At 41.2% G+C, this 27,502-nt stretch overlaps 1 protein-coding gene across 8 annotated transcripts in view; it reads right to left on the reverse strand.

The window, feature by feature from the left end:
* ABCC5 (ATP binding cassette subfamily C member 5) overlaps positions 1 to 27,502 on the reverse strand; it is a 39,920-nt gene that overhangs the window by 8,147 nt on the left and 4,271 nt on the right. For 4 of the 8 annotated variants that reach the window (XM_040705685.2, XM_004943392.5, XM_046898838.1 and 1 more), the window contains exons 3-23: positions 19,078 to 19,238; positions 18,570 to 18,725; positions 18,091 to 18,238; positions 13,302 to 13,535; positions 13,016 to 13,189; positions 12,402 to 12,549; positions 12,102 to 12,250; positions 11,373 to 11,480; positions 9,356 to 9,706; positions 7,928 to 7,999; positions 7,684 to 7,808; positions 6,994 to 7,066; positions 6,291 to 6,494; positions 5,914 to 6,057; positions 4,442 to 4,544; positions 3,576 to 3,760; positions 2,408 to 2,554; positions 1,897 to 2,026; positions 1,263 to 1,416; positions 1,003 to 1,131; positions 77 to 263 (exon numbers count right to left, since the gene is read on the reverse strand). In XM_040705685.2, coding sequence (XP_040561619.1) covers positions 77 to 263; positions 1,003 to 1,131; positions 1,263 to 1,416; positions 1,897 to 2,026; positions 2,408 to 2,554; positions 3,576 to 3,760; positions 4,442 to 4,544; positions 5,914 to 6,057; positions 6,291 to 6,494; positions 6,994 to 7,066; positions 7,684 to 7,808; positions 7,928 to 7,999; positions 9,356 to 9,706; positions 11,373 to 11,480; positions 12,102 to 12,250; positions 12,402 to 12,549; positions 13,016 to 13,189; positions 13,302 to 13,535; positions 18,091 to 18,238; positions 18,570 to 18,725; positions 19,078 to 19,238 — 3,282 coding nt within the window. Of the gene's footprint in view, positions 1 to 76; positions 264 to 1,002; positions 1,132 to 1,262; positions 1,417 to 1,896; positions 2,027 to 2,407; positions 2,555 to 3,575; positions 3,761 to 4,441; positions 4,545 to 5,913; positions 6,058 to 6,290; positions 6,495 to 6,993; positions 7,067 to 7,683; positions 7,809 to 7,927; positions 8,000 to 9,355; positions 9,819 to 11,372; positions 11,481 to 12,101; positions 12,251 to 12,401; positions 12,550 to 13,015; positions 13,190 to 13,301; positions 13,536 to 13,993; positions 14,041 to 15,860; positions 17,514 to 18,090; positions 18,239 to 18,569; positions 18,726 to 19,077; positions 19,239 to 27,502 lie in introns of those variants that run through there. The other 4 variants (XM_422754.8, XM_025153502.3, XM_040705686.2 and 1 more) reach the window with 3 other exon arrangements.

The following is a 27,502-nucleotide window of genomic DNA, read 5'->3' on the forward strand; positions in this document are numbered from 1 at the left end:
ATTTACTGGTCTGTTACTCTCACTTATTACTGTTAGGTACATTCAATAAGAGAGTAAGTTATGCAGACACACTTACTTGCACAGCATATGAGATAGCCAGCCCAGCATAGGCTGGAGGAATCTGGCCATGCATCAGAACAATCATAAGGCCGGTGGTTGTGATAAGAGCAATGCTGATAATGTCCAGCCGTACAGCTAGCCAGCGCATTGCACAGCTGAACAGGTAAAATGGTGCCTGATTGTCATCAAGGAGCTCCTGATACCTGAAATGCATAAATAAAACGTTAGTATACCTTCCTGAGCCTGCAGTGCTGCAGAAAACCTAGCATTCTGCTATCTGACCTCGCCATTCTGTTTCACACCAATCACGGTCGCACAGCAGAGTGCCTTCCTGCTCTATTTCATCTAAGCTGCTGTCTAAGCCAATGTCTTCCCAAAACCTCTGTGACAATTTTCTCTTGCTCCCATGCTGCTGGTCTCATGACCTTGCACCTGCAAAATCTGCTGTCATTATAGCAGGTTCTCATGGGCAGCAAATACCACTCACAGGAGAGAGGTCTCACTTTCCCTCACTAATAGTTCTTTGGTAGTTTACACCACAGAAAACCAAACAATCCATGACAAAGTGGATAATAGTCACTTAAATACTTGATAAATGCTGTCTAAGTACACAGGTGCACAGCTCATCAGTATGCACACATGGGATTAGTTAACAGGCCAAAAAATTGCCCTCACCATTATCATTGCCACCTGCTGCAGATAAGCCCAGAAGGGGGCACTCATCTGGGACTCCAGCACTGCTCTTCCCAGTTGGCTACCAAACTGCTTTTCCTTTCCATCCTCCTCCTTGCCCTTCCTCATTTTTTTCCCCCCAAAAAGTATCTTTCACTGTTAGACCCAATGTATGTCACCAGCTACAGAAACCACTAAAGTCTTTCTGAATGTTAAGCTGTCACACTCTACTTTTTCCTCCATCACTCTCAGCTAAGTATTCAGACTGACCTGTGCAGGAATTCCTGTCCTTTGTGGTATGCATGGATCGTGGAGAGACCCTGTATGCTAGATGTAATGTGAGACAGGAATGGAGACTGTGTGATGTTATCCAGACGCTTGAGCTCTCGAATAAAGACTCTGGAAAGAAAGAAGCACTTTTAAGTGCCATGTACAACCACTGTACTGATGCATATATATTTAAAGAACACTGTTTCCTACTAACGGGTCAAAGTATCTTTTCTTTTAGTCAAAGCAGCTGAAGCACTTACCTAGACACAGCATGCAGAACCATGAACAGGACAATGAGGGGACCCACTGCCACCAGGAACCAAGGGAATACCCCAGAAATCACCCCCACACAGAAGAACACAAGGATAACGTTCTGGATGAACATTTCTGCTTGAAATGGCAAACGGACATCCACTGGAAAAGATGAAGGGAAAAGATCAAGATTTTGAGTACAGAAGGCTGAAACAACCCGGATAAAGCAATTCAGTCCAGCTGTACACCATCACTGACAGGAACAGTGATTTCTCATGGCTTTTTCAAATGCAAAATGTACATAATCATTGGGGCACTTTTATCTTCTTAAATGCTAGTCGTTTTTCCAATTATTTCCATTAACAGAAATAGCACTGATGCAGCTCTGACCTAATTACCACCTTTTCTGCACACGAACTTCACCCTGATACTCCAGGTTCCCCTGCATTAACTGCTAAGAGTCCACATGCAGACTGGAGGTGCAGAAGCAGCTATGCATTTCCTTCTTTGTAAGTGAACAGCCAGACCTGAGATATCAGCTGCCTCCTATAAGCAGAACCCCAGTATGTCCCAGTTCCTGCCGAGTCTATTGCAAGTACACACGTGACAAGAGAGATGGGGGTGGAATCACCACCGACATACCTTCATCCATGTCTTTGGAAAACCTGTTGAGAATCCGTCCAGTAGGTGTAGTGTCGAAGAACTTCATGGGGCTACGCAGAATCCGCCTGAAGAGCTCATCATGGAGCCTCGAGGACGCTCTGAGAGTTCCCTGGCAATGCAGCAAACGTTAGAGCGTGATGAAAAGACATCCGTCTTTCTGTTACTGCCACTGATCCCTCTCTATAGGCATGAAAAAAAAAAGTTCTGCCCATTTTCCCTCTTCAATTTTAAGTATAGGGCTTTTTTTCTTGCGCTTTCACTTACAATCAGCAGAAGGAAGACATTAGTTCAGGCAAAAGTTTAAGGGAAAGCACGATACGACTCCAAGAGATGACATGATGGAAATCTTACGATCCATGATTTGACTTTCTCTGGCTCAAAAGTGCCTCTGAGGAAGTCACCAAAAAACCCCACAGAGACAGCAACGTGCCAAAGCAGGGGGGAGGGGTAGGGACGCATGAGAAAAGCACCAGGCAGCACTGACACTTACCTTCACAAAAACAACACCACGAACAGCTTTCAGAATCAACATTACTGCCATAGACAGTGCATAGATGCCAGCGTAGTAATGCATGTGGGGGTTATCTTTCATGCTGTTACTTATGACAGTGTCATTTCCCAAAGTCACAGTGGTGTTCTGCAGGAAATTCAAGGTTTCAGTGAATAGTTAAGATAAGCATTAAGCACATACTTATTTTACATGGCAGAATTTAACTGACCCCCACCAACAACTGTTTCTGCCACTTCTATTCTAGGGAAAGTACTTCAGTAATCTTTGACTACTTTAGAAAGTGGTAGGTGATATGTGCTATTTCTGTAGCATCAAAAACTCCCTAAAAGGTTACTTCATTTGATTCCTAATCTCCCATTTCATACCTATTGTTTCTTGTGCTCTGCAGAACAACGTCATCACCACTTGTACGTCACCAGTGCTATTACACAGGACTATTCACCTTGGATGTATGTTCATTGCCTCCTTATTAAACACAGTTATTTTCTGCCAGGATGCAGTAATGTCTTTAATAATATACTGTCGTACATTTTTTTTTAAGTATATGTAAGGATCTCATTACTTATTCTAATATTTCTGGCAATGTGCACTTCAGTATCTATTCTCAGAGGCTAGGTTGTCCTTTAAAGCAAAGCCAAAAAACAAACCAACCACCCCAGCAGTCATATTTGAATTTTTAAAGGCAACAAGACTTGCAATCAAAGCCCCTGGAGTGGGAGAAGTCCCAAACAATCTTCAGTCATTATATTCTTCAAAGCAACTCCCAAAAGTCATTTGACTTAAAGCCATAAACCATAACAAGATTATCCTGCTAGATGTAAGGTCACATTCAAACAAAAGGCAGCACTAAAACTAGCAATTCTTCCTGCAGCTTGTTGGCTTCTTTCACATTTTCACTTCCTTTTCTTTGACAAACCAAGACAAGGAACAAGAGGGCAGTATAAAACCCCATGAGCTATTACATCTTTTTCATTACTGGAGTTCTCATTCTTGAGATGAACTCTCTAGCAAGATCACCTCTTGGGGAGCCTTACAACTTACTGAAGTTAGGAAGCCCCATTTGGTCTCCTGGGACTGCTTGGGATTAGTCTGAGAGCAATTCCCCTACCCATTAAATAAAAGAGAATAGAAATGCTATTTATCTTACTCCGCTGCCTTGCTTGATCCAGAAACTCAGCCACCAGTTGCTAAAAGCTGTGCTGCCCACATTCAGCACAAATAGTGCCATTATTACAAGGAATGCAAAGGGGCCTCCAGCTGCCTGAATGTAGATGCCATAAACAGACCAGGGGACAGAGCCTTTGCCTTTCTCTTCCAACTGAACCAGTTGGCCTATGAAACAAAAGAGGAGGAAGGAGGAGTGAGGAAAGTTGCTCTATGAAAACTTTTGTGAGTTTGTGAACATACAAAAAACAAAAGTTGCTTCCACACTGTACAGAATGCTTTCAGCAACAGTCATTATTTAACATGTGACTTTTTGGAAAACTGAACCATTTTGTTACACAATTCTTCTGCAGAATCATTCAAGTCTGAAAAAGCTTAATCGGCACAGACTCGAATACTACGAGTCTCACCAAGGCTTTTAATCCTGCTAAAGGTCAAAGTTAACATTAAACAGATAACCCCACAACAAAGGTCAGACCTTCAGATTCTTCATACATAAACATCACATACTGCCTAGGAATGTGCAAGTGCCAAGCTACACACACTGCCCTCTTCAGATAAGAGGAGAGGTGATACTGGAGACAGAGTACTGCGAACTCCTTTGCACCGATGGCATCTGATCCATAGCAGACTGATTAAACTTTTAATTATTGTGCTGGCACCAACACTAAATGAATTAACGAGTGCTCTTTGCTCACTGCCTGAGTCCCATCAACCACAATGAGCCACCAGGACTTGAGACAGCTTTCAAAACCTAAGAGGCACACTCATAATAAAGTTTGAAAGCAAATGTTTTGAGCTTATTTGTGTATGAAATAACTGCAGTAAAAAACTTAATTACGCAGTTACCCTCTTCCTTCTTCACCACCTTCTCCTTCTTCACAGAGCCTGCTTTGGTACCTTTATCCTGGGGTCTTTTCAGTGAGCTGTTTGTATTCTTCTTTATGTTAATCTGTAGGAAAACAGTGACACAAAACATCCAGGAATAAATTTCTTTTACATTTTCACAGTTGAACCAGAAGTTCTTCTTAATAAGCTACCTCCTAAGCATAAAGGCTTTCAATAGCATAGCACTGATTTCAGGGGAGACATAAATGTTGCTGTTACTACAGACACCTGCCCACTCTGGTGGATTCAATCCTCCTCCTCTATTGAACTGAACTGCTACAAATCTGTATTGGTGGTGTGCAAGGTTTAGTTTTAAACAGGTCTGGAAATACGTGCATACACAGTAGAAGAACTATACCTCTATGACAGAGAGATACAACCCCCCATGTCCCTTGGCAAAATAACTCACAATGTTATTAAAAGGCTTTGTTTTCCCCAAATGCTCTCTCTAGTCCTTCTCTAGGAAAGCTCTCGTGAAATATCCCTAAGGACAAAGTCAGGCTTCCAGAAATCAGATGTCCAAACACTGAACTGCTTACACAACTGGTGTTCTAAACCTGGCCATATTCCCACAAAATGGAAGTGACTATCAGAGTTTAACTGGAACCCCCTACACATCTTCAGCAGCATCAGTCACCTCCCTACACCTTACATGACAAGAAACACCTGGCATGTATCAAACCACAGAGAATCCAGCCATCCCTTTCTTCTTATCCTGCAAGGAATGCAAATCAGTGCTCTCTCTGTGAGCTAGTGTTTATAGAGAGGCAGCAAAGGTCAGCCAAGCATGCAGGCTGGAGAATCTCACATTAACTGTCATTACATTGATCTTAAAACAGCAGAACTATAATCTTCAAGTCTCAGAATGGATATGCAGAGTAGTATGGGGCATTCCTTTGCTTCTGTCACTAACACCTCACAGGAAAAAATTCCACAGAGCACCTTGGATCTGTACCCTTATCACAATGCTACCTTCTCACAGAATTGCAGGGGTTGGAAGGGATCTCAAAGATTGAGTAATTCGTTTTTTTTTTTAATGCCTGAAACTTATGAGTAAGGATTCTTTCATCAGCTAAAAAATAGGCTGCTGACACACCTGTGTTTCTTACTCCGAAGAATAACTTCAAGAAACAAACAGGATGAAAGTGAGAAAAGATAAACAACTGAAAATTTAAATGTATGTCTTGCTGAATGGAGACAAGAAGCTTCCTTCTCTGAGCACCACAACAATTTCTTTCACGTTCAACTCAAGAGCTCACTGGCACAGTCCTCTCTATCATGCATTTCTCTAAGAACTGTGATTGCAAATACAGTGCGATAAAGCACAGATGATTCCACCAGAAGCACACAGGTCAGACCAACACGTGAAGCCATTTTTCACTTTTCCATTTCATTGGAAAAATCAGAGTGCTTTAAAATACAGAAACAAGTACCTCAATATGTGGTGTTTCTCCCAGTTGTAGGTTATTAAAAATGGTTGCATAGTCCCCACTTAAATTCATTAATTCCTCATGACTTCCTCGTTCAGTAATGCAACCTTCTTTCATGAAGATCACTTCATCACAGTCAACAAGATACTGCAGAAAACAGAAGCAAGAACAAGTCTTTATCATTGTGTCTAATAAAGAATTAGATCATGCTCTGTGCACACTCGCAAAGCTAGTTTATAAAGCTAAATTACACTCTGTCCTATAGAGACAGAGCTGTGCTATAACAAGTTGGGGCATAGGAATCTCCAGTATAAAGGTAACTGACTAGACAGCATTACAGGCGAGTCCAAGAAAGCAAGCGTGAGAGATGTAGTTAGTACCTGAAGCTGATGAGTGATGAAAAGGACAGTCTTTGACTTCAAGTGCTTCCTTATTGCACTGTTAAAAATGTGATTTCCAACATGAGCATCTAAGGCACTAAGGGGATCATCAAGGATGTAGATGTCCCTATCACTGTACAGGGCTCGAGCCAGACTGATTCTCTGACGCTGTCCTCCACTCAGATTAGCCCCTCGTTCACCGATCTGTACAGACACAAGCTCGTTATTTTATTTCTATGGCACTGTGATGCAGATACTCAGAACTCAAGAGATGACTGGAATGAAGCAGACCACAATATTTGTCTGTATATATAGCACATACACGTATACACCATAGTATTATACATACGTTCTATAGTTTAGGTGTCTACACCTTTCTGAAATGCATTATACAGTCTCACTCAAGGTTAACATGCTTGAAGTGTTGCAGTACTTTTTGGCTTAGCTATTTTAAATCAAGTTCAAATAGGTCCTGTTTAGGCAGCAGAATTTACAACACAATGAAAAACTCCCATAATGGTAACTTCTCAGCCAAAAACATGGCACTACTCTCAACAGCTTTGGTGCTCAAGGTTTATTCAGCAGCTTGGCTTATATGCATACCATTATTATGATGTTCCCCCTCACTCCAGTTCAGCAAACTAAAATTCTATTTTTTTTTTCCTGCAACTACTAAGTAGTTTATTATAAGCAAAGTTTATACCTCTGTCAGGTCCCCATTTGGAAGGATGGCTAGGTCAGGTCTTAGACAGCAACCATTCAACACAGTATTATATCTAAGGAACATGGATTAGATAAGTAATAAGAACAGTTTTCTTTTCCCCAACGTATCTAGCTAGCACAGCATTATTTCACTTTCTACACTAATAGCAGACATTCCACCAGCCTTAAGCAAATGATCTGCCTTGGATTCCCAAGAGAAAACTTTGGATAATAATTTATTATCAACTTCTCATGTCCTAGAAAGGTAAGGAGGCAATTTATTTTCAAGGATTGCTAGCACTGGTCCCAGGGGTGGCCTCCACTAGAAGAAGGTCATGTAAGGTGCCCAAACATAGCAAACAGGAGTTAGTGTACTTAAAGAGGGCAAGGCCAGGACAGCAAGAGTAAATGTCATTTCCATGTTGCTCCACAGTGGCTGCCACTAGCAGAGGTCAGATGGTACTCTAGCATTAAGAACAGCCCTCACTGCAGATGAGCAGTGACAGCCATCAGCCACAGCAACCACACACAAGAGATTCAGGCTCTTAAATGAATCTTACAGGAGTCTGAAAGACAGATCTCTAAAAGCAGTAGTAGGTTTTAACAGCAGCACACTCTGCATTAAGTTTTCCTTCACTTGGGCCAAGAATTACTAAGCTTTCATGAAAATCAGCAAACATTTCTGACAAACCTTTCTTCATCGTACTCCTTGCCAAAAAGAATGTTGTCCCGAAGCGTAGCATTGAGAATCCAGGCCTGCTGGGCCACATATGCAAATGTTCCACTTACTGCAATGCTACCCTCCAACAGGGTCATCTGGAATTCAAAACCATGAAATTATGCCAGGCCATATCTATAGACAGTCCCCTACACAGTGTAAATAAGCAAAATGGGCAATAAGAAAGAAGAGCAGAAGTAAAAAGAGAACATCTCACCTGTCCCAAAATTGCTGAAATAAGTGAAGTTTTTCCACTCCCCACACTGCCACAAATTCCAACAAGTTTTCCCTGGACAGAAAAACAACATATGTATGGTAGTCATTATACTCATTACTTACATTCTCCATCTTTTTCAGGACTACCTTTTTACCTCAGAGATTAAAGCCAGACTGTAATGACAGCTGAAAAATGATAAAATAGAAATGTAAGTGAGTCAATGTTCTAATTCTCCAAAAATATAAACAGAATACTAATCCACTGTGGATTAAAGCCAGAGGAACTCCACAGGTGAAAAGGAATGTTTCTTAAGATCAGTTTCCTTCAGACTGAGCCCGATAGAAGCCCAAGCCCAGAGAATACTGCACTCAGCCAGAAGTTCCAAGACCTGCCTGAACAGAATACACCAAGATGCTCCTGAGTCTGGTTTCCAAAGTCCTTTCACTGTCTTCAGTGGGTGGCAGCTCAGATTTAAAAGAAAAAAAAAGTCTGTGTATCATAGTCAGAAAATGAATAAGGACATGACTGCAGCAAGAAGAAAAAATTCACAGATAAATGAAAGGTTTCATATCACTGATTTACAACACCTGGTCAGTGTGATAAGAAAAAACAAAGAGCGGAGGACTGGGAAAAAAAAAGCAGATTTTAGGAAATACACGTCCATTAGAAATCTCAGACTATAAGGTACAATTTGCTAAGAACCAGAGACCAAGAAAAAGTTAGAATCCAGTCACTATGAAGCACTTATCTGCAGCAAAATGGGTGGGCTGATTCAGAAAAACTATTTTTCTTCCCTCTGTTAAAAAATAGGTGGACAAAAGGAGGAATGTAGCTGCTCTTGTATTCTAAAAGATACCATGTATTATTTGAAAGTTTTTCTTGGAGTTTGTACATGCTTTTACCTGTCTTGGAATGAAGACTCCAATTGTTTCTTGGAAATCTTTGTCCTTCTACTGCATAAAAATTCTCAGTGAATTAGTTGCACATTCTTCAATTAAAATCCACCATTACATTCTATTAGAACACTTAATCAACTAAAATGTTCGCTCAGAGTATAGCTGAAATCCTACAGAGTTGTCAAATGGCTGCTGGAATTAACCATCCACCAATACCTCACCTACACCTACACTTCTCTGCTGATTTTTTTAAGCTCAATAGCTCAGATACAGTACTGAAGGCTACAGATTGCAAAGCCACGATATAAAGACTATATATCCTGCAGTGTTTCATAGGCTGTTTGCAAAGATCTAGTTTGCTAAAATGGTACAGCTGTTTATATCAAGATCAGACACTGCATCTCAGATTCTGCAGTTGCCATGGATTTAAAAGGAGTGCACAAAAGCAATGTGCTTCATTTCACGTTCTTTATTCCAAAGGACAGCTAAACACGAGGCCTTCTAAGAACTCACGTTTTCTCCTTTCTCTTACCTTTTCTATCTCCAAGTCAATGTTATACAGAGTCCTCTGAAGACGAAGGTTAACCAGGTGGATGATTCTGCTCTCCTCTTCGGGGCTAGGATGATCATCATTGTCCACTAGAAGATGGCCCTTCTGTTCTGCCAGCACAGCTTGCTGTCCCTCATTCTGCAGCTTCATTTTCTCTTTCTTGCCCTTGGTTACTTTCTTGTCTTTTTTCACTTTGGGGGTCAACTTTGGTGAGCTCTGGACGCTGGCGTGGGAGAAGTCCCAAGCCAAGGTAGCATTTTTCACCTCTATCGCGGTGTGAGGATTGGCTGGTTTTTTCTTTATCATATGAACCTCTTCCATTAGAAATAAACTCTGATAGGAGTTGTGAGAGAGGTGTAAAGATGAGACACCTGATCAAGACTGGGAGACAAGCCTATGGCACACTCACGCAGCAAAACACATCAGGCTATATAGTGGGAGAAAGCTGAAGAGCAAAAGGTGGCTCATTAGTGTAAACTAACTCCAGGCGTGCTAAGTGGCTGGGGCATTCCTGGATGTGGTGGAAGTGCTCAGATAGACTAAGACTTTCAGAGAACTGCAATGATCTGGGCGCTTTATGAGACAGTCTAATTCTATTCAGACTGCTTACAACTGCAGCTTTGTAATTTCCAGATACAAAACACACAAATAGAATGCATGGGTTGAAGAGAAGAGGTCACCAAGTCAGAAAGCGACTGACTTGTCCTGAATGCCAGCTTATGACAGAAGGAGATGGAATTACTTTTATCTTCAGCCTTTATCCCTCACCTCTTCTGCTGGGAGAATGTCATCACTCACAAATTTAGCTGATCTATGCTGGGCTGCTTGACAGTAAGTACGTCATTAAGTCCATTGCATCCTGTCTTCCACCACATCCATCAGTACTTACAATCAATACAGATGAAAAAGATTTTTTTTTTACACAGCTTAGTTAAAAATGTAAATCACTTTATCTTACATGACTTCTGTTCTGAACTAAGAAGCCCTAGTGATTACAGATTTCTCAACTGCCAGACTTATTTATTCCTGAGATTGCTCTGCCCAAATCATATATTCACAAGAAAGCCCATACCATTTACAGAGCCAAAACATCACTTACATTTTCAACGTGCTATTAGAGTATCCCTACCTTGTGTTACACTCCTTATACAAGTTAAGCTTCCTCTCTTCTTCTCTTCCCCCAAAAATTCCCTTCAGTACAACTGTACTTAGGAAAACTTGATTTGGGATGAATCAATTAGAAGATTAAACAAAAACGCTCAGAAGAAAGGGGATCTCTCAACCATTCTGTGAATTCCATTCTTTTATGACTACAATTTCCACATCTAGATTTGTTCCATGAATGCATTACACAGAATCTATCTTTTAACATTTGTGGAAGCCTGTATGAAAATTTCTGCAACGTGCAATATCAGTGTGCACCAATGTCTACAAGGCAGCAAAATAAAGGCTTGCCTTCTGAGCTCAAACTGAACTACATGGTGTATTCATAGGGGTTGAAGGACGAGATCAGATTGCTTCTGTTATCTGGGTTTAATTTTCTACCATAGATTTTTTTTAGTCAGGTCACAACTACATTTATTCATATAATGGAACGTGTATAATGGAATTTTCAGCCCCAATTTACTCTGGAAATACAAAATCTGTTCTTCATGACTACAAATAAAACTCTAATCTTAAAAGAGACTGCAAGAATTATTATTCTGTGAACCATCTAGCTCCATATTCCACCTTCAACAGTGACCAACATCAAAATCCTGAAGTCATTAAATAAGTCTATTTTGCTTCCCACCACAGTACTGTCTTTAGGCTCTAATACTTCCTGGACTGGGTTTCTATCCCTCTGCAGAATAACAATAACCTGGAGTGCTAAGTATACAGAAAAAAACTCCTCATATGGCAAAACAGCACTGTCCTCAAAGAGTTCTCTTAGCATCTATTATACACATACAACACTCCACACTTACAGTTAAAACTGCAAAGCTAAGGGTCTGCTTACCTTAAATCTGTCAACAGAAACAGATGCCTCAGATAGAGACTTCACTGAGAAAGGTGTCACTTTTAGAGCAAAAGTCATAGAATTAAAGACAGTGACCACTGTGAATGCCTAAAAACAAAACAAGAATCACATTTGGATGTAATACACTGAACAAACAATTGCAACCTTCTAAAGGTTGAAGTGCCATAGCAGAAAGTTAAAGCCATAGGAAAGACCCACAGACCAAGAATAACCCTTTAAAGATTCAGCATACTCTGGAATGGTAGAAAACAGAGCTTTGTAACAAATCAAGACATCTTCAGTATTTGTAGGCTCACAGAACATAGCAGATGGCAAATTCTGCACTAGCCTATTACTTGTGGAGACCTGTGTTCAAAGTCTGTTTTAAGTCACAAGGGGGGACAGATCTGTGCTGGCTGCATACAAGTACACTGTGAAATGGAAACATCCAGTCATCCCAAAGTTGTATCTGGATAGTGGAAAGGAGCGTTGATTCACACTCATCTTAACACCAGCCCTGAGGAAGGTCAGGGCTGAAACAGCATGGAGCATTTTCTGTGCAAAATACAAGACTACATCTGCTGCTGTTGCTCCCACCAGATGTTCACTTCTGTCAGCCTGGCCACATTGGCACAGAACAAAGAACAGGCTGAAGATAAATGGTTTAACAGAAAAGTTACAGTAGCAATACAATAAGGAATTCAACACTGCAATTAACTAACCACTTACCTGAGCTGCTGTAAGATCATAGCCAAGTATCATATGGACAGAAAAGGTCACCACGCTGGCAATGACTACAACTATGGGAGCCACTCCCACAGTGATGCTCTGGAAGTAGCCCGCACGCTCCAAGATCTTACGTTCTTCCTCACGAATTTCTAGAAATATAAATAAGGGAACTGCATTTGGAGGATTTTTCAGAGGAGTTCACACACAACACACACTATCACAGTATAGGATGATAGACCAAGGTACTAAGCAGTGGGACATCAGCACAACAGGATACATTTATAAGTTGTGTGAACTCACTTTGAACATTCTGAGAAAACGGTTTGACCCAGGCATACATTTTAATGAACTTAATGTAATTAAGAACTTCGTTCATCTTCTGCACGCGTTCATCTGTTGTTGATACACATTTTCTTCTGAAATAAGCAGTGAGGCGTGATACAAACATCTGAAACAAAAAGTAACATCACACAATATTAGTAAAACTCAGAAAGAGCTTCTTTTACAGCTGAGCAGAAACAACTAAGCAAGAGCACACTCCTCCCAGATGCAGCACTTCTCAACACCTTTCATTCAACTCAACAGTGACAGCTCTTGGCTGAAGCATGTAAAGTTCACTCCCCATACACAAGATGTCCAACCTCCGCCTGAACACTGCAGTTTAATTTAACTATGAGTATTTATCTGGAAGTCCAATCTATCAGCTTCCCTATTTTCATGGTTTTTTTTTTTTCTATCACTTTGAGTTTCCTGTTTCCAAATTTCTGTTTCTCATATTATCTTTAGGAATACCTTCAATAACATGCAGTGTCAAAAACGGCCTCAACTTAGCACATTTCAACACCTTCTATTCAGAGCCATGCGTATGTCTGGCCTAAGAAAAATGAAGCGGGTCTTAACTCTTTTCAACTTACCATTGCTGGGTAGAAAAGGATGAAGACAGCAGAGCCCAAGAAGCCTGTTGGGCCCAGGATAATTACGTTGTAAACCATTCCTAAGATGGCCACGATAGGGCCCCCAGCCAACAAACTGCCAACTGCTGCAGCTTCAAACATCCTTTGACCGTCATTGGAACACACATTTATGAGCTGAAAAATACATGCAACAGATGATACAGATTTAAGGCACAGCTCATTCTCCAAGGAATACACTGCATACCCTTTTCCGCCCAGCTATTTCTAACATGACACTGCAGCTTACCTCGCCAAGAGACTTCTCCTTGATGTTCTTCAGCTTGAGAATTTTCTTAAATGCCATTGTCAAGATAGCTCCACGCAGTCTAACCCCCGTGCGGTAGTTCAAGGCCCACGTTAGAGCAAGGGACCAAGACCGCACTATTTCCGTCATAAAGATGCCAAAAACTAAAAACAAGCTGTACTGCAGGTTGGACTCACTCTGTTGGGTATACTCCAAAAGATGTTTCACAACGAACGCCTACAGGAAGAAATGCAAGCTTGCGTGAACACCCCATCATCCCAGAGGACCATGCAACAACTTTATGTTAAGTTAGAAATAAGTAGGCTACTTTGCTTTTAAAAGAGCCATTTGAAATAGAAAGCGTCTTCTTTCTAGAAGTAAAAGATGACAACACAAGGAGCACTGTAACAAAGCCCTGCTGAGAGCCGAGTGCTGAGTCAAATTTATTAAGAGAGTTCAATTGAAACCACATTCCTTGCAGCACGCCTCTAATCCCGTGTCTTCTAACTTAACATAAATCTGTCAGTTAGCTGAAAGCAATGCATTGTCATATAGAAGAGTTTTAAAATATAGTCACTACTTATACAGCTGAGCACATTAAAAAAAAAAACATTCCTTTACGTGACATTAAGACCTTTTTACTTTATCTTTGGTTTGCTTCAAACGTGCTTATTTGATAAAAAGGAACAATGTACCTACAGTTGTGGAGGGGAAGAGTGAGAAGGACATTTGCAAAACATTCCTGGAAATAAACATCAGCAGTTTAATCGTAAAGAAAAAAACAAGCAGAAAGCACAAGGTACGCAACGCCACAAATCATTGGGGCAGGGAAAATAAAAAAGGAAAAGAAAACAAATTAACCATTCAATCCCTCCCCGTACCCTTTCCCCCCAAAAACATGAACACTTTACCTCAGGAATCACATTGCAAATATGACCTGCAGAAAGAACGTAGCCCCCAGAACCACCAATTCCCACCTCGAGCTCTCTGTGGTCCAATGGCACAATATAACATCATACAACTCACAATCATCAGCAATATTAAATACTATTGACTGAGAAACAACAGGTTTTTATTTGAAATAAAGCGTCATCTTAAACGGTAACATCTCACAAACACAGTACAACAGATAGAGAATTGTATAAATATACAATCTGCACATACAAGATAATTATGGAGGGTTAATATCTAACAGTCTTAGCCTCTAACATGAACTATAATTGAAACTATACACAATTATAAAAATACAAGAACAGAACAGCGTGTTTTCATGAAGTCCAAAGGAAGTCAAATTTTCAGATGCCAACAGGGGAGGCTTCCGAGGCTGCACAAATTCTGAAATCTGCTTTAAAATGTATGCTACCGTAAGGCTTCGTAGGTAACAAAATGAGTTTTCCTAGACAGCTTTTCAACAGGATGCTTTAAGATACTGGTGCTTTTGATGTGCTACCACAGAGCAGAATTACCTTTGCCCACAACGAAAAGCAACCCCAAAAAATTTTAGACCAAAGAAAAGATGTGAGAAGCCTTTTCCACCACAGTCCTTTGAAGTCCTCTTGACTAAATCACGTTTTGTAAATAAGAGTTCTGCATAGTTTTATAGTTTGAAGAGAGATGGAAAAAACCAAAACCTCACTATTTCAGCAAAGGTATTGAAAGCTATAGCCCAGCACCAAATAACAGGAAAAAAATGGAGATCGAACTCATCTGTTCTGAGGAAAATAATTCTGCGTGGCAGAACCAAGGAAACATGCTGTAAATAATTTTGCTCTTTCATTTTCACAAGTGTGAATTAAAGCCAGATGTCCATTGGTTTCTAGAATGGCAACTGAGAGAATTTACATATCGATCCCTGAACAAATGTGAGGAGCTCACATTCACAGATCTATTGCACTCCAACTTTCTCCTTACTTGGATTTAGTTTTACATCCACTGTTTGGACGACAACTGCATACAGTTGGTTTGCAGTTACTAAGAAGATTACTGACTTCTTTTTTTCCAGTATTCAATCCAACATATGCAACCGAGTCACTGAGCACCGGGGTGAAAATCCCCCTTTTTCCTCACGAGCTGTAACTCAGCATGGTCGCAGACTGCAAGCCTTTTCTCGCACACCACAGCATTGCTGAAGGTCTCCAAGAGAGGATGTATAAAGATAGCAGATGTTTCCTGGGGTCTCATTCCTCCCAAAACTTTTTAGTGCATTTTTTTTCAGCACTGTTTTATAGAATCAGCATCTCCCATGATGAAATAGAGACCAGACATTATACCCCATTTTTTTTTTCCAGAAGAAAGAAAGAGGAAAGAGCAGATTAAAGAATTTTGAAAAGGGAATGGAAAGAAGTCACACAGAATTAACATTTACATATAAGCACGGAATACTTGAATTCAAACTCATTTAATGAAAAGAATCCAGCATAAAGTGATTTACAAAACAAGAGAGCTGTAGTACAAACTTAAAACGATCTAATGGGAAAAAGGGATTCCTGTGACTATGACTGCAGTAGATGGTACTAGCTGCTCGGCTGTCTAAGCATTCTCATTGAATAAACATTACCTTACCTTCGCTCTTGGCGTTGGCTCTGCCCAGCAGGACTGCCTCATTCTGACGCAGAAAACAGCCATCCTGAAAATTCTAAAGAACAGCTTCTGTCACTGGTCCCACTGCAGCGCAGGCATCCCCACCGCAGCCAGCGTGCAACGGGGCGGGCTGCAACTGGAGCCAACTGGGAAATGGGAAACTTACCTCCACCAGCTTACCACTCCCCCCTCCAATAACTGACCAAACTGTCAAGCTGTACTCCACTAAGATGGCAAGTTTCCCCATCTCCCAAACAGGAAGAATAGCTCTGAACAGTTGCAAATGGGTACAATGTTCAGACCTGGAGTTAAACTATGTTCAGTCATAAACAAAACTTCTCTGCTCCTCCATCCGAATGTGAAGTTCCAGCAGCTGATTAAATGGCAGCGAATATTTTTGGGAGATAAAAATCACCCATACTCATACATTCTGATGGTTATGACAAGGCAGTCTGACACATGCAGCTATCTGACCATTTGATGGATTTCGATACTGTGCCAGATGAACGAAATAAAATAAAAGCAAGACCCTTGAAGGATCCGGTATCAGCTGAAACAGAAGACAGAGGCCTTTCTGGTTATAACCATCACAATGTTCAATGCGAAGCCGCAGCTGCTGGCTGGCATCTCAAGGTCACGGACACCCCAAGTTTTTGAAGTTTAATATAATTGTTTAACTCCATTTTGCCAGTTTTCACCAATATACGAGGTCCAGTCAAGTGCTTTTCCTGATCTCCCTTTTCACCTTCAGGTGACTGAAAGGGCATAACAACACAAGAAAGCACTAATGTACCAGAGGAGACAGCACAGGCATATCCATGAGGCGAGCCATTAAAAAAACAGGGAGGAGGGATGGTAAAGACTCATTTTTCATGCCAAATGTTAGAAGTAAGAGGGTATCGCTCCTTATTCAGAGAAATGAATAAGGCTGTCTGCAAACAGGCAATGTCCACAGATAATTTTAAATTATCCAAATTGAACATCAATGGCAGTCGTAGCTCCCAGCCTTGTCAAGTCTGTTGTTTCCCTTCCCTTCCCACTTTCATTCAGCAGTTTGGCTGAGAGAAATTGAGATGACACTACAGAAATTAGGGAACACCCTGCTGCAAGTTTGTTACTAAACATAAAAGCAGCTGTTAAAGCCCTGCAGTGAAACAATGACAGAAGCTCTTCTTCGGGAAAGCTAGTGCTGTGAAAATCTTAATCATGATATATTGTTAATTACCACGGTATGTTCGCACATTTTATAGCTAAGATGAGACAAATTATTACCATGAAAACAATACCACAGAAACATCTGTTATTCATTTTACATAAAAGAAGGCAAACTTTAAAAAGGGATAAAAAGCAGAAGAACATTTTGATAAGACATTAAAAGCTGGAAAACATTTTTAAAAAGACATTCCACCTAACAGTGCACCCAGGTGTACTTACCCCAGAAATGAACCTTCAGCTTACCAGCACACTGAAACGTGTACTACTAGCAGTAATACTGCTCCTACTCCTCAAGGGAAATGTGTAGAGAATAAATTTAGTCAAAATTTCAACTGCAAATCTGCACAGCATGTGCAACAAACAGGTGACAAAGATGTTGTGAATGCCAAGTCCCATATGTTGTTATCTTCATTACGACCCATAGCAACAAACTGCTGCAGTTCCTAGAGGCAATAACATACTCTAACATGAACTCTACATGAAACCTGTCTGACCAGATCTGCTTATATCGTTTTTTAAGTAGCACTCTAATAAAATTGCTTGGTTCCACCTCTTGAAGACTGTGCTATTAATGCCAATAATCTAAAATTTGTGTTTCATTGCAAGATAAATTTACAGAATTTCAAAACAAAAGGAAAAAGCAACACAACATAAAAAGACCTGCACATAAGAACTTTATGCAAAAAGATCATGTGTCAGTTAAGGAATAACTTTAAACTATACTGAAAAGCAAAGAGAAAAAACAGGTGCGCATTTCCTCCAAGGTATCTAAAAGTCCCCTCCCTTTTCCAAGAACTTGGCCTCGGTATTCAGCAACTGATCCACACCAGCTGTAGGAAACCTATCTTGGATTATCGTAACACTCTGGAATTTCACCCCGAAATTTCTAGCTAGTCAAAACATTTAAGTGACTCTGCAGTGAAACCTTAATATTTTGCACTTGGCCATGAGATGGAGCCCTCTGGGGTTGTTAAAAAAAAGGATGGATATTACTTACTGGTCCACTAAAACCCGCGAGCTGCGTGATCATCAGACACACTATGGAAATGATGAGTCTGGTGCGGCAGAAAATCCACACAACCCTCCGGAGAGAAGCATCGTCGGGCCCGCTTTCTTTCAGTTCTTCCTGCCACAGTCTCTCCAGCCTAATAGAAACAGATGTCTCATGCTACGAATCCTCTGGCATGAAAGAAGGTACAAGCTCACAGGCACTTTGTGAAAACTCCAAGTGCTTCCTAGCTCAGAGCAACAATAATTCGATAATAATTTCAAGGTAAATAAATGCATGGTATATCCTGTGAGGTAAGAGAAATCTCTGCATCTTGAGATACCTATGTTTAGTACAAACAGTACTAAAGAGGGGGACAAAAAGCAGTGCATCAATGCCTGGCTTTTTTACCAACACAATTTTTTTCATTGCTTGTGAACTTATTAAAAAAAGATGAAACAAAAGAACCACAGAGAAGATGTTTCTACCTTCTACAGTTGACGTCTGAAGACTCATGCCTTGACAAAGACCATACATCATCCATGAACAACTCCCCTTTCTTGTATGCTCTGCGGGCCAAAGGAGTGAGCCAGGAGAAGGTCATGCAGGAGAAAAGCCCAGCATTATCAACAGGGTGCTGGTGTCTAAAAGAAAAAAAAAATCAGAAACAAATGAAAAGTCTCTGGGCAACCTGATCTAGCCATGGATATCTCTGTTCATTGCAGAGCAGTTGGGCTAGACGACCTTTAGATGTCCCTTCCAACTCTAAGGATTCTAGGAGTCTACGGAAAGAAAAAAGAATTGTAAAGCCCTGAGAAAAACAAAGCCTCCCCTATCCAAAGCACTCAGAGTTCCAAACGGCCCATGCAGGTCATACTGGCTGAACACATTCTAATGTTTTCAGTACCAGTCAGCAGACCTACAGCTGCAATCCTATTTTGTATAAGATCTGAAAAGCAAATGCTGCATCAGTTCTTCTGCAGCCTAAGGACTTACTTGGAAGTAGTCCGTATGGGTTTCAGCGCATTCAGGCCATGGTGGTATTTGCCCTTGTGATGCTCTTCATCCAGCATTCTCAGCTGGGAATGCACGGAGGTATCCAGTGGAAGCCCCTCCGCGCGAGCAGCTGCTTCCAAGGCATCCTGGCACTCAATCTGCTTTCACAAGAAAGACAGCAGAGTCAGAATTCAAAGCCGTGTTTGAAGTGCACAACTCCTGAATCCAGCAACTGTGCATCTCTTCCTTCAAGTCATTGAAACATCAACTGCTGCTACCGAGATGTTGTAGAGGACAGATTTCAAAGTCATGAAAGGCACACACATTCTAGATCTGCAATAGAATGCTGCATTTGTATAATAAATTAGCACCAGTACGTGTTTGTGTATTCAAAGGATAAACTGAGAGATTAATCTTGAATGTTGTCACAGGATCAAAAGTTTCAGGGAAAGGAAATACCAGTTATTACATCAGTTCTCTATAAATCCCAGGAATCAATGACTGGGTTGTGCAGTGAAGTTAAGACATACGTTCTTGATGAACGTGCACCCTCTTAGTACAAGGTAGATATTTCTATCCTCAGAAAAGTCAGATTATTTTCAGAATCCTATTAAACTCTCCTCAGAAACACCCTAGGTGGGATCAAAGGAAAAATACATATTATGCAGAACGGTATGTACTTTATCACATGCCCCGTTTTTTCTCTTTCTCTCTGAACTAAAGGGAACAAAGATAGTAATTCTATCTGCTCCCAGCCATACTACTCCATGGCTCAGCAACTTGATTAACAAGCATTTATGACACAAGATTTATCTCAGGAGAGTCTCCCCACAGCCTCGGTAAAATGCAGCCTTTAAAATCTAATCTAACAGGAGAAAGTAAACAGTGGTGATACGGAGAAGTCAAAACTTCGTAGAGTTCAAACAAATATTTTGAAGCTACATGTAGCAAAAGTAGAAGATAAGCTTGCTATCTTCACTTGCAAAGAGCTCGCTACTGGATCTGATGACTTAATGGACCATTTATTGCAGAGCCCTGTTATCTGTTTGCTTTCTGCTTCTTTGAAATTTAGATACTTCGTGGACTCTGGTAGAAATCTTCCTGTCTTGCAAACACAGATACCAGAAAATGGTTACGTTCAGTTAGTCCACCCCCCAGTCCCCTGAAGGTACCACATTTACCCTTACCACTTGTCTTGCCAGGGCAAAGTTATTTTATTCCTCTGAAACTGCCCTGTAGCCTACTAAAGACACCAGACCTCCAAAGCCTTAAATAGTCATCATTAGCAAGCATTTGATTCCTAACCCTCTGTTATATAATTTGTGCTAGAAGTGCTACCACTTGATGTGAGTCTCAGCCTGTATTACATTAACACTTAAGCATATAACACATTAACACAATTAGCTCCCATTTGCGTGAAGGACAAGAACAGGAAATTGATAACGACAGCATAAATCTGCCCTTTATTTATTTAACCAAGTGCTTAAATGCTGCCTAAGCGTGGTGTCAGCAGCCTATGGTCCCGGACTTAAAGAGCATAATCCAAATCTAGAGCTGCGATTACAAAAATAGACAACAGAATAAGACGACAAAAGAATGTTACAACATTCTGACACGTGAGATACCCCAAAATATCTAACACTTGAAATTGAAAAGCTTCTCAATTCTTATTAAATTACCAACTCACCTTCCTACCAAATCTACCCCAATCAGCGTTAATATGAGACCTGCCACAGATGTCTCAAAGGACTCTGCAGAAGAGGGAAGTTCTGCACCAACACATTCAGATACTGCAGAGAAATTCACAGCCAGTTTGCTACACCATCCATTTGCAAAAGCCCCAGGCAGATCTGCTCAAGCATCCTATTTTGCTGACAGTATGCTATGCTGCAGGCTATTTGTACCATCACTGTTTTTCAGAGCACACAAGAAGGGCCTAGGATTCCAAAACAAGACTCCCAAAATCAAAAACATCCAATTTGTCAGGATAAATATAACGTTTTTCAGCACTTACAAGCAAGGACAGCATTTAATAGGAAAGTACTGTTGCAAGACACTGCATTTTTTAGTATTCTTAAACACTCACCAAAAAATAAGTAAGGACTCTGAAACAGCTCAACACATTTGTCTCAGAAAGCTGGAAAAACAAACTGATAGCAGACCAGGACACTGCCTCACAGGGGCCTGTACAATCAGGTATATGAGAGGTCCATAGTCACGAATGGCACACAGAGAGAGAACTACGGAACGACCAGGGATCACTCGTACAACAGAACAACCAGGACACTTAGAAAGTAAAGCCCTCCACCCAATGCACGTGTATAAATGGACTACAAATGGAAGAATTAAACTCACAGAAGTATATCATGGCTCTCTAAATACATGACAAGGGCAACAGAGAACTTTACCCCGTACCTGATTAACAGTTGGTGGTCTGCAAATAAGATCCCTGAAATCACAGGCAGCTCCTAATAGAAAGAAATGGTTCTGTGTTTGGCATTTGGTGAAGCTGTGCCACACCTGGGGGCAGGCTAATACAGCTCAGCAGACAATGAGAAAAATCACTGAGGAACCCAGTTCAGTTTATCATCCCTCTGCTGTATGCTGCTGAGAATACTCTGGGGTAGTATCACTACACACCTGCCCCTCTCTGACTGCGTGCAAACTACAGGGAACAAAACCCTACCAGCAGATGTAATCATCATTTCCTCATACAAGGTCAACAAACTGCTCACAGTGATGGTAAGCACATACAGTGATGCAAGGCAGAGCCAGAAATAGCAGCTTTTATAGACATTTCCTCCTAAGCAGGGAACAAGGGCATTTATTTTGGCAGGGCTGATGAAGCAGGTGAAGAAAAAGGAGGCAGCTGTGCTGCAGATATGAAAAAACCAGCAAGGTCACAGCCCTTCACACAGGCAATCTCACATTTAGCAGAGACTGTGGCAATTTATTGGTTTGCAAATTGCAGCATCAGATGACAACAGCAAAACCAGACAAGTTTAAAGGCCAAAGTAGCTTTTCTATCCATTACTTTTCTTGCAGAGAGAACTGGATTTGTTTGCAGTTGATATGCGCATCAAATCCCACCAGCCAAACAATCACCGTCCCATCTTCTGCAAGGCAGATCTTCCAGGGCTCAGATCACTACAGAGAAGGAGGAAAATCTCTTCTTCTACCTAGAGAGCTTCTAGCAAACTAGAGCAGACACAGTTTTATTCATTAGTGCTTGCAGCTGACATTGAATATTAAAGCTACTGTGGCTAATTTAACATTACAGTTAAAACTCATTTATTCAAGCAGTAAAGAACCAAGTTGGCAATACAGCAGAACAAGAACTCCCACCACTCCCATTTACAAGGCAAAGCTCAGCAGGCCTCCCCACTCCTACATTCAAATTCCCAGTAAGATGAGGCAAGTGGGAAGCTAAGCACAGTATAGCTGAGGACTAGGCCAGCACATGGAGAAATGCTGAATCCAGTGATTACCAGCCCTGCTCAGTGAAGCTTAGAACATTCTTTGCATTAGGACTCTGGGCTGAACAAAACCTTCATATTTTAAGAGATCATTAAAGGACTGCTGTTTCAAAACAAGATTAGTTATTAGTTTTCATGGGAAGTTTTCATTGGGAAGAACAGGGCCAACTGATCCCAGCTAGCTTAAGAACTGAAGTAAGAGTCTAGGAAGCAACATTCTGAAGCATGTCCTTCCCAGCAATTCTTCTGACTCTCCCCAAGCACATCACAGAATAACAGAATGGCTTGGGTTGGAAGGGATCATCTAGTCCCAACCCCTGCCGTGGGCAGGGATGCCACCCACTAAATGAAATTTTAACATCCCCAGATGAAAGCTCTACAAGGTTTTAACACACCACTTTTACAGGCAGCAGAAGCCATTGCTAAAGTACAGCTGTCCTAGTCACCAGACCTAAGAGCATTTGAAAATGAGGCATTAGTGTCAGTGCGTGGGACTGCAAAACATTTGCTATTGTCTGGTAAAGCAGCAAGTGTTCTTTTGCCTTTGTATTCCATTACAGCAATTGACCTCTTCTCCTTTCACTGGATCTGATGCAGTATATGATCTACAGAATTAAGATGATTTGCAGCATTAGGTTCCCAGCCTACTCTAAGTAGAACACTATATAATATGTTGCCTGACTAGAACATGAGCTTTTTAAGACTAGTTTGGTGCATCATTCATCCATGACACATCTCCCAGGAGAAGAAACAGCAAGAAACAGGCATTGGTTTTGAGGAAGGAGCCACTCATCCTTTAGACATCTGCATGCACTGATCACAAAGTACAGGCAGCAGCAGAGTTCACACAGCACCAGAAGGAGGGAGCCATCAGAGAGCTTCCAGTGTCTACAAAGTCTAGTTAGTGCTTCCAAGATTGCTGCAGTGAACCAAGGCAAGAAATGAGGGCCTCCATTCTTCTACCTCCTGACAAGCAGAGGTCTCTGCCAGCTTCTCAGCTTCTGCCATAGGGAAGAACAGCTCTTCACAGCACTAGCCATATATCCACACCTAGAAGTGCAGCTGTGCTGCCTTTCTCTTAAGAAAAAAAGAACTATTATATTCTGACTTCCCACAAAAGTACAGAGATTCAAGAGCTTAAAATCCAGCCATTCACTCCAACACACTGCAATGTGACATTATACAAGAGCTCCACAGTTCTGGTGGTGTTTGTTTTTTTTTTTTAATATGAGCAGAAGTTGTATTAGTACTTGAGTCATGATTTCAAAGCCAGACAGAGCTTATGAATCCTCCAGTTAGAGCAGCAGTCTCTCAGTAGTGTTTGATGCCAATATCTAGACTATAGCCAAACAAGATCATGGTAGGTATGTTTGTGATGAGTCTGAACACTGAGCATTTTTCTGCACAGTCCCAGCTGAGGACAAACATATCAGTTTATTCCAAGAACATTATTTATTTGACCTTGCCCTTGAATTCTAGGGAACATCAGCATTGAGGCAAGACAGTTTAACCTCTGCCCTGGAAAACCCACTTATTCTAACAGTCCAAGAAATACACTGTTGGTCATGTCACATTCATTTCAGGCTTTTTTTAAACAGCAGCTGCTGTGTATGCATCTGATTAGCAGCTGTGCCCCCGTTCAGGTTTCTAGTGTACATGAGTCCATGTGTTGTTTTGCATTCAGAAGAACACTCATGATCCGGTAAACAAATGACATGGGATCCACTTGGATCTGAGCCTGTATACTTCTTATCCAGCACTGGAGCTGCGTAGCTCGTGCATACCAACAGCAGATCCCTGTTGAAGGAAAGATACTGGTCAGCCTCAACTGTAAGTTGCCTTACAGAACTAGCACCTCATGTGCTCTGAGGACAAGCTGGGGAGCCAACTCCCCATTAAGCAATCATACCAGCACAGCCTGAAGATTTGGCTTCTGACTTGCTCGGGTAGGCTCTATTACATGCTGAGATGTTCTTAGACTAGTATCTTCAGTTAGGACACACCTGAGATAGGTCACAACAGAAGATACACATATCAAGTCAGGAATAGTCATTGAGTCTTAAACTCAACGTGCTGTGCAGTGAAACCAGCAGGGAATGACAACACAAGCCCTGACACCAGGGCACTTACCAGGCCTGATACAGCCGTTTACTCAACAATCCTTTCCGTACCAACACATGCTTCCAAACAAGGGGCACCCTGCCCAACTGGCACATGAGCCAGTAAGCTCAGAAATACCTCAGGGCTCCTAACAGAAGTTGACTTGGACACACTTTAAACCTCAGTCCTCGAATCAGGTTGAAATAGTCTGCTTGTGGAAGCATACAGTCCAGACCTCAACTCATTAACCCCAGGATATGAGCATTCACAAACTAACAACCATGTCAGTATCTGAAAGTATCAGAACTCCTTGCAGAAGAGTTTTGACTCATTTCAAGTTAGGTTCTGCAGATCCATTAGATTATCCTGGCAACACTCAGATCTATATGGAGTTTCCATGACAGCCACAGGGCTGTGCCTTAGCACCCCACCACCATTTCAGAGATCTATTAACACAATGTTTCTACACACCATGCTGCATTTGGTCAGATACCACACAGAATGTACTGTAAAACTCCAGTGTATAGGAGTTCCATATTCTGCATCACACCTTGACAGTATATACCCTAGACTCTTCATTTAAAACTTCACCCTTGCAGGGATTAAGGCTGTCCAGCACTTCTCACAGGCACTGTCCACAAAACTCATCTATTCAAAGTTACCTGAATTCCCTGCTACATCAGCTGCTCAGCTACAGCACTACTGAGAAGACTGTATCAGATCTGGTGCATCTCCTAGTTAGTCATTAGGAATCACTTCATCAGTGCCTCAGATCTCATTATACATCTGTACCCATCTCAGGTTTATTTCTTTAAATGCTTTCTGGCAACATTAACTCAGCTTTATCACCTTCTACACATCTGAGAAAATAAGGTATGTAATACTGCACTTATGTGGGGGCTGTTATTAACTGTTAAGAGATCTTCAAGTATACAGACAGTATAATGGCAGCTATCATAAGTTTCAGAAAAACACACTCAGATTTGCTCTGCTTTTACACGTGCCCTCCAGCACAGCCAGATACCAGAGACATGGACAAGCCCAACATTTTGCCAGGCAGCTTGATTCAGTAGTCAAATGGCTTCACCTTTTCACACGGTGAATACTGGTTATCAGCTCCAAGCTACTGCAGCTTTTAACTGCAACCTCTGAGTCAGCCACATAGCAATATCTTCCTGCGCAGAGACTATGAGAGCCTTCAGCCCACAAAAGCCTACTCAGGCAGCAATTCTTAGTTTTGTGTTTATTATGTCACAGAAACATGAAGTCCTCTAGAAAATGCAGCCCGAGCTGTTCAATGTCTCTGCAACTAAAAGCTTACAATTAAGCTGCCAGAAGGCCTTCTCCAAGCATGGAGAGCCAAGGCACAAGGACCCAGGCTACATTCACAGTCCTATTTCTGAACATGTTCAGAGTTGTTCAGACACTCCAGATGTTGCAGAGGTTGAAAGTTAGAGATGATTTGACTACTAGACAGCCCGACAGTGATAAATCACTTCAAGGCTATTAGTGCTTGAAGGATTTACATCAACTCCAGCAAGCTCTGATTGCATTCTGTTGTCTGGCAAAAGCTATCAAGGACAAACCTGAAAAACAAGAGACCAAAATGAGGACAGGAGTATTAGTAGGGTTTCTCAAAGTTAAAGTTGCAACATGCTTCTTTCCTGCATGTTTCAACAATCTCTACAGTTGAACACTGCTCAGTCCTATCAAATGCGCAGATTTGAATTTCAGGCTTGCCACAGATGCTGTAGATGCAGTTGTTATGCTTCAGCAGCAAAAGCTAACCCTGAACAGAGTCAAATTCAGTATCGGCTTTGAGTAGTGTTTAAATTAGTGTCCTACCATGTACAGACTGGAGTTTCAAGAATTGAGTTCTCAAGCACTGTGCATTGCGAGAACATTTCTCATCCTCTTCTGTTGTTCCAAATGTAGCAGGTAGGGAAACAAGGTACTCACTTGCCTGCTACTCCATCAAAAACATGCCCAGCAGCCTCCATTTGAAGCTAGCCTACTCCAAAACTACTGTCATTTTATAGTACATTTTATGGACACAATGAGGTCTCATCCTGCTCCTCAGGGCACACTACTTCTGTTAGAAGAGCTACAATTATTTCAGATACAGCTAAAGAGCACAAAAGGGTTTGGGAACAAGGAGTCCTAAAGGTATAAGTAGAAATCATTATTTAAAAGCATCTCTTGATTTTCACTCACTGCTAATGTAATAGCATCTTACAAGTGATGTCTACTGATTGCAGTGCTAGGCAGCAAGTGTACCTAGAAGTTATCTTCATTCCAAAGAAGAATGCCCCAAAAATACAATAAACCCAATTAGTATGGTATTATGAGTTGGGAACATGTAGTTAACACAACAATTTATGAGCTACACTAAAGTCTCCAACAAAGACTTAAAAATCAATTGTTAACAGCATACTGCAGATGCTTATTCATGAATAAGAACTGGGTTTTTTGAATTTCAGTTCCAGAGTGCCTAACTACTTCAGAGGCCCACATTTCTATAGCAACACCCCCATTAAACACCAGGAAATGGGAGATCTACTTATACTGCAGCATAATTTCAATTATTCCAGGAAGCCTGCTTGAAAAGCTCCTGCCTTTCAAAGAAGTGATTTTTTAAAGTTGTGACTGAACAGCAGTTGAGCTTAGAAGTGAATTACAAGTTCTTTTCCATTATGGTCATGAACACCCACTAATAGCCTTCTTTCAGCAGGAAACCTGAACACCACATGTCAAGACAGAAAGAACTTACATAAGTTGCTCTTTATCTTAATAAAGCTGAAGACAAGGTACGTGAAGAGGCCTTGGGACCTTGGCTTGGTAGTCAAAAA

This window comes from Gallus gallus, chromosome 9 (genome assembly GCF_016699485.2).
Source record: "Gallus gallus isolate bGalGal1 chromosome 9, bGalGal1.mat.broiler.GRCg7b, whole genome shotgun sequence".
NCBI classification, from domain to species: Eukaryota; Metazoa; Chordata; class Aves; order Galliformes; family Phasianidae; genus Gallus; species Gallus gallus.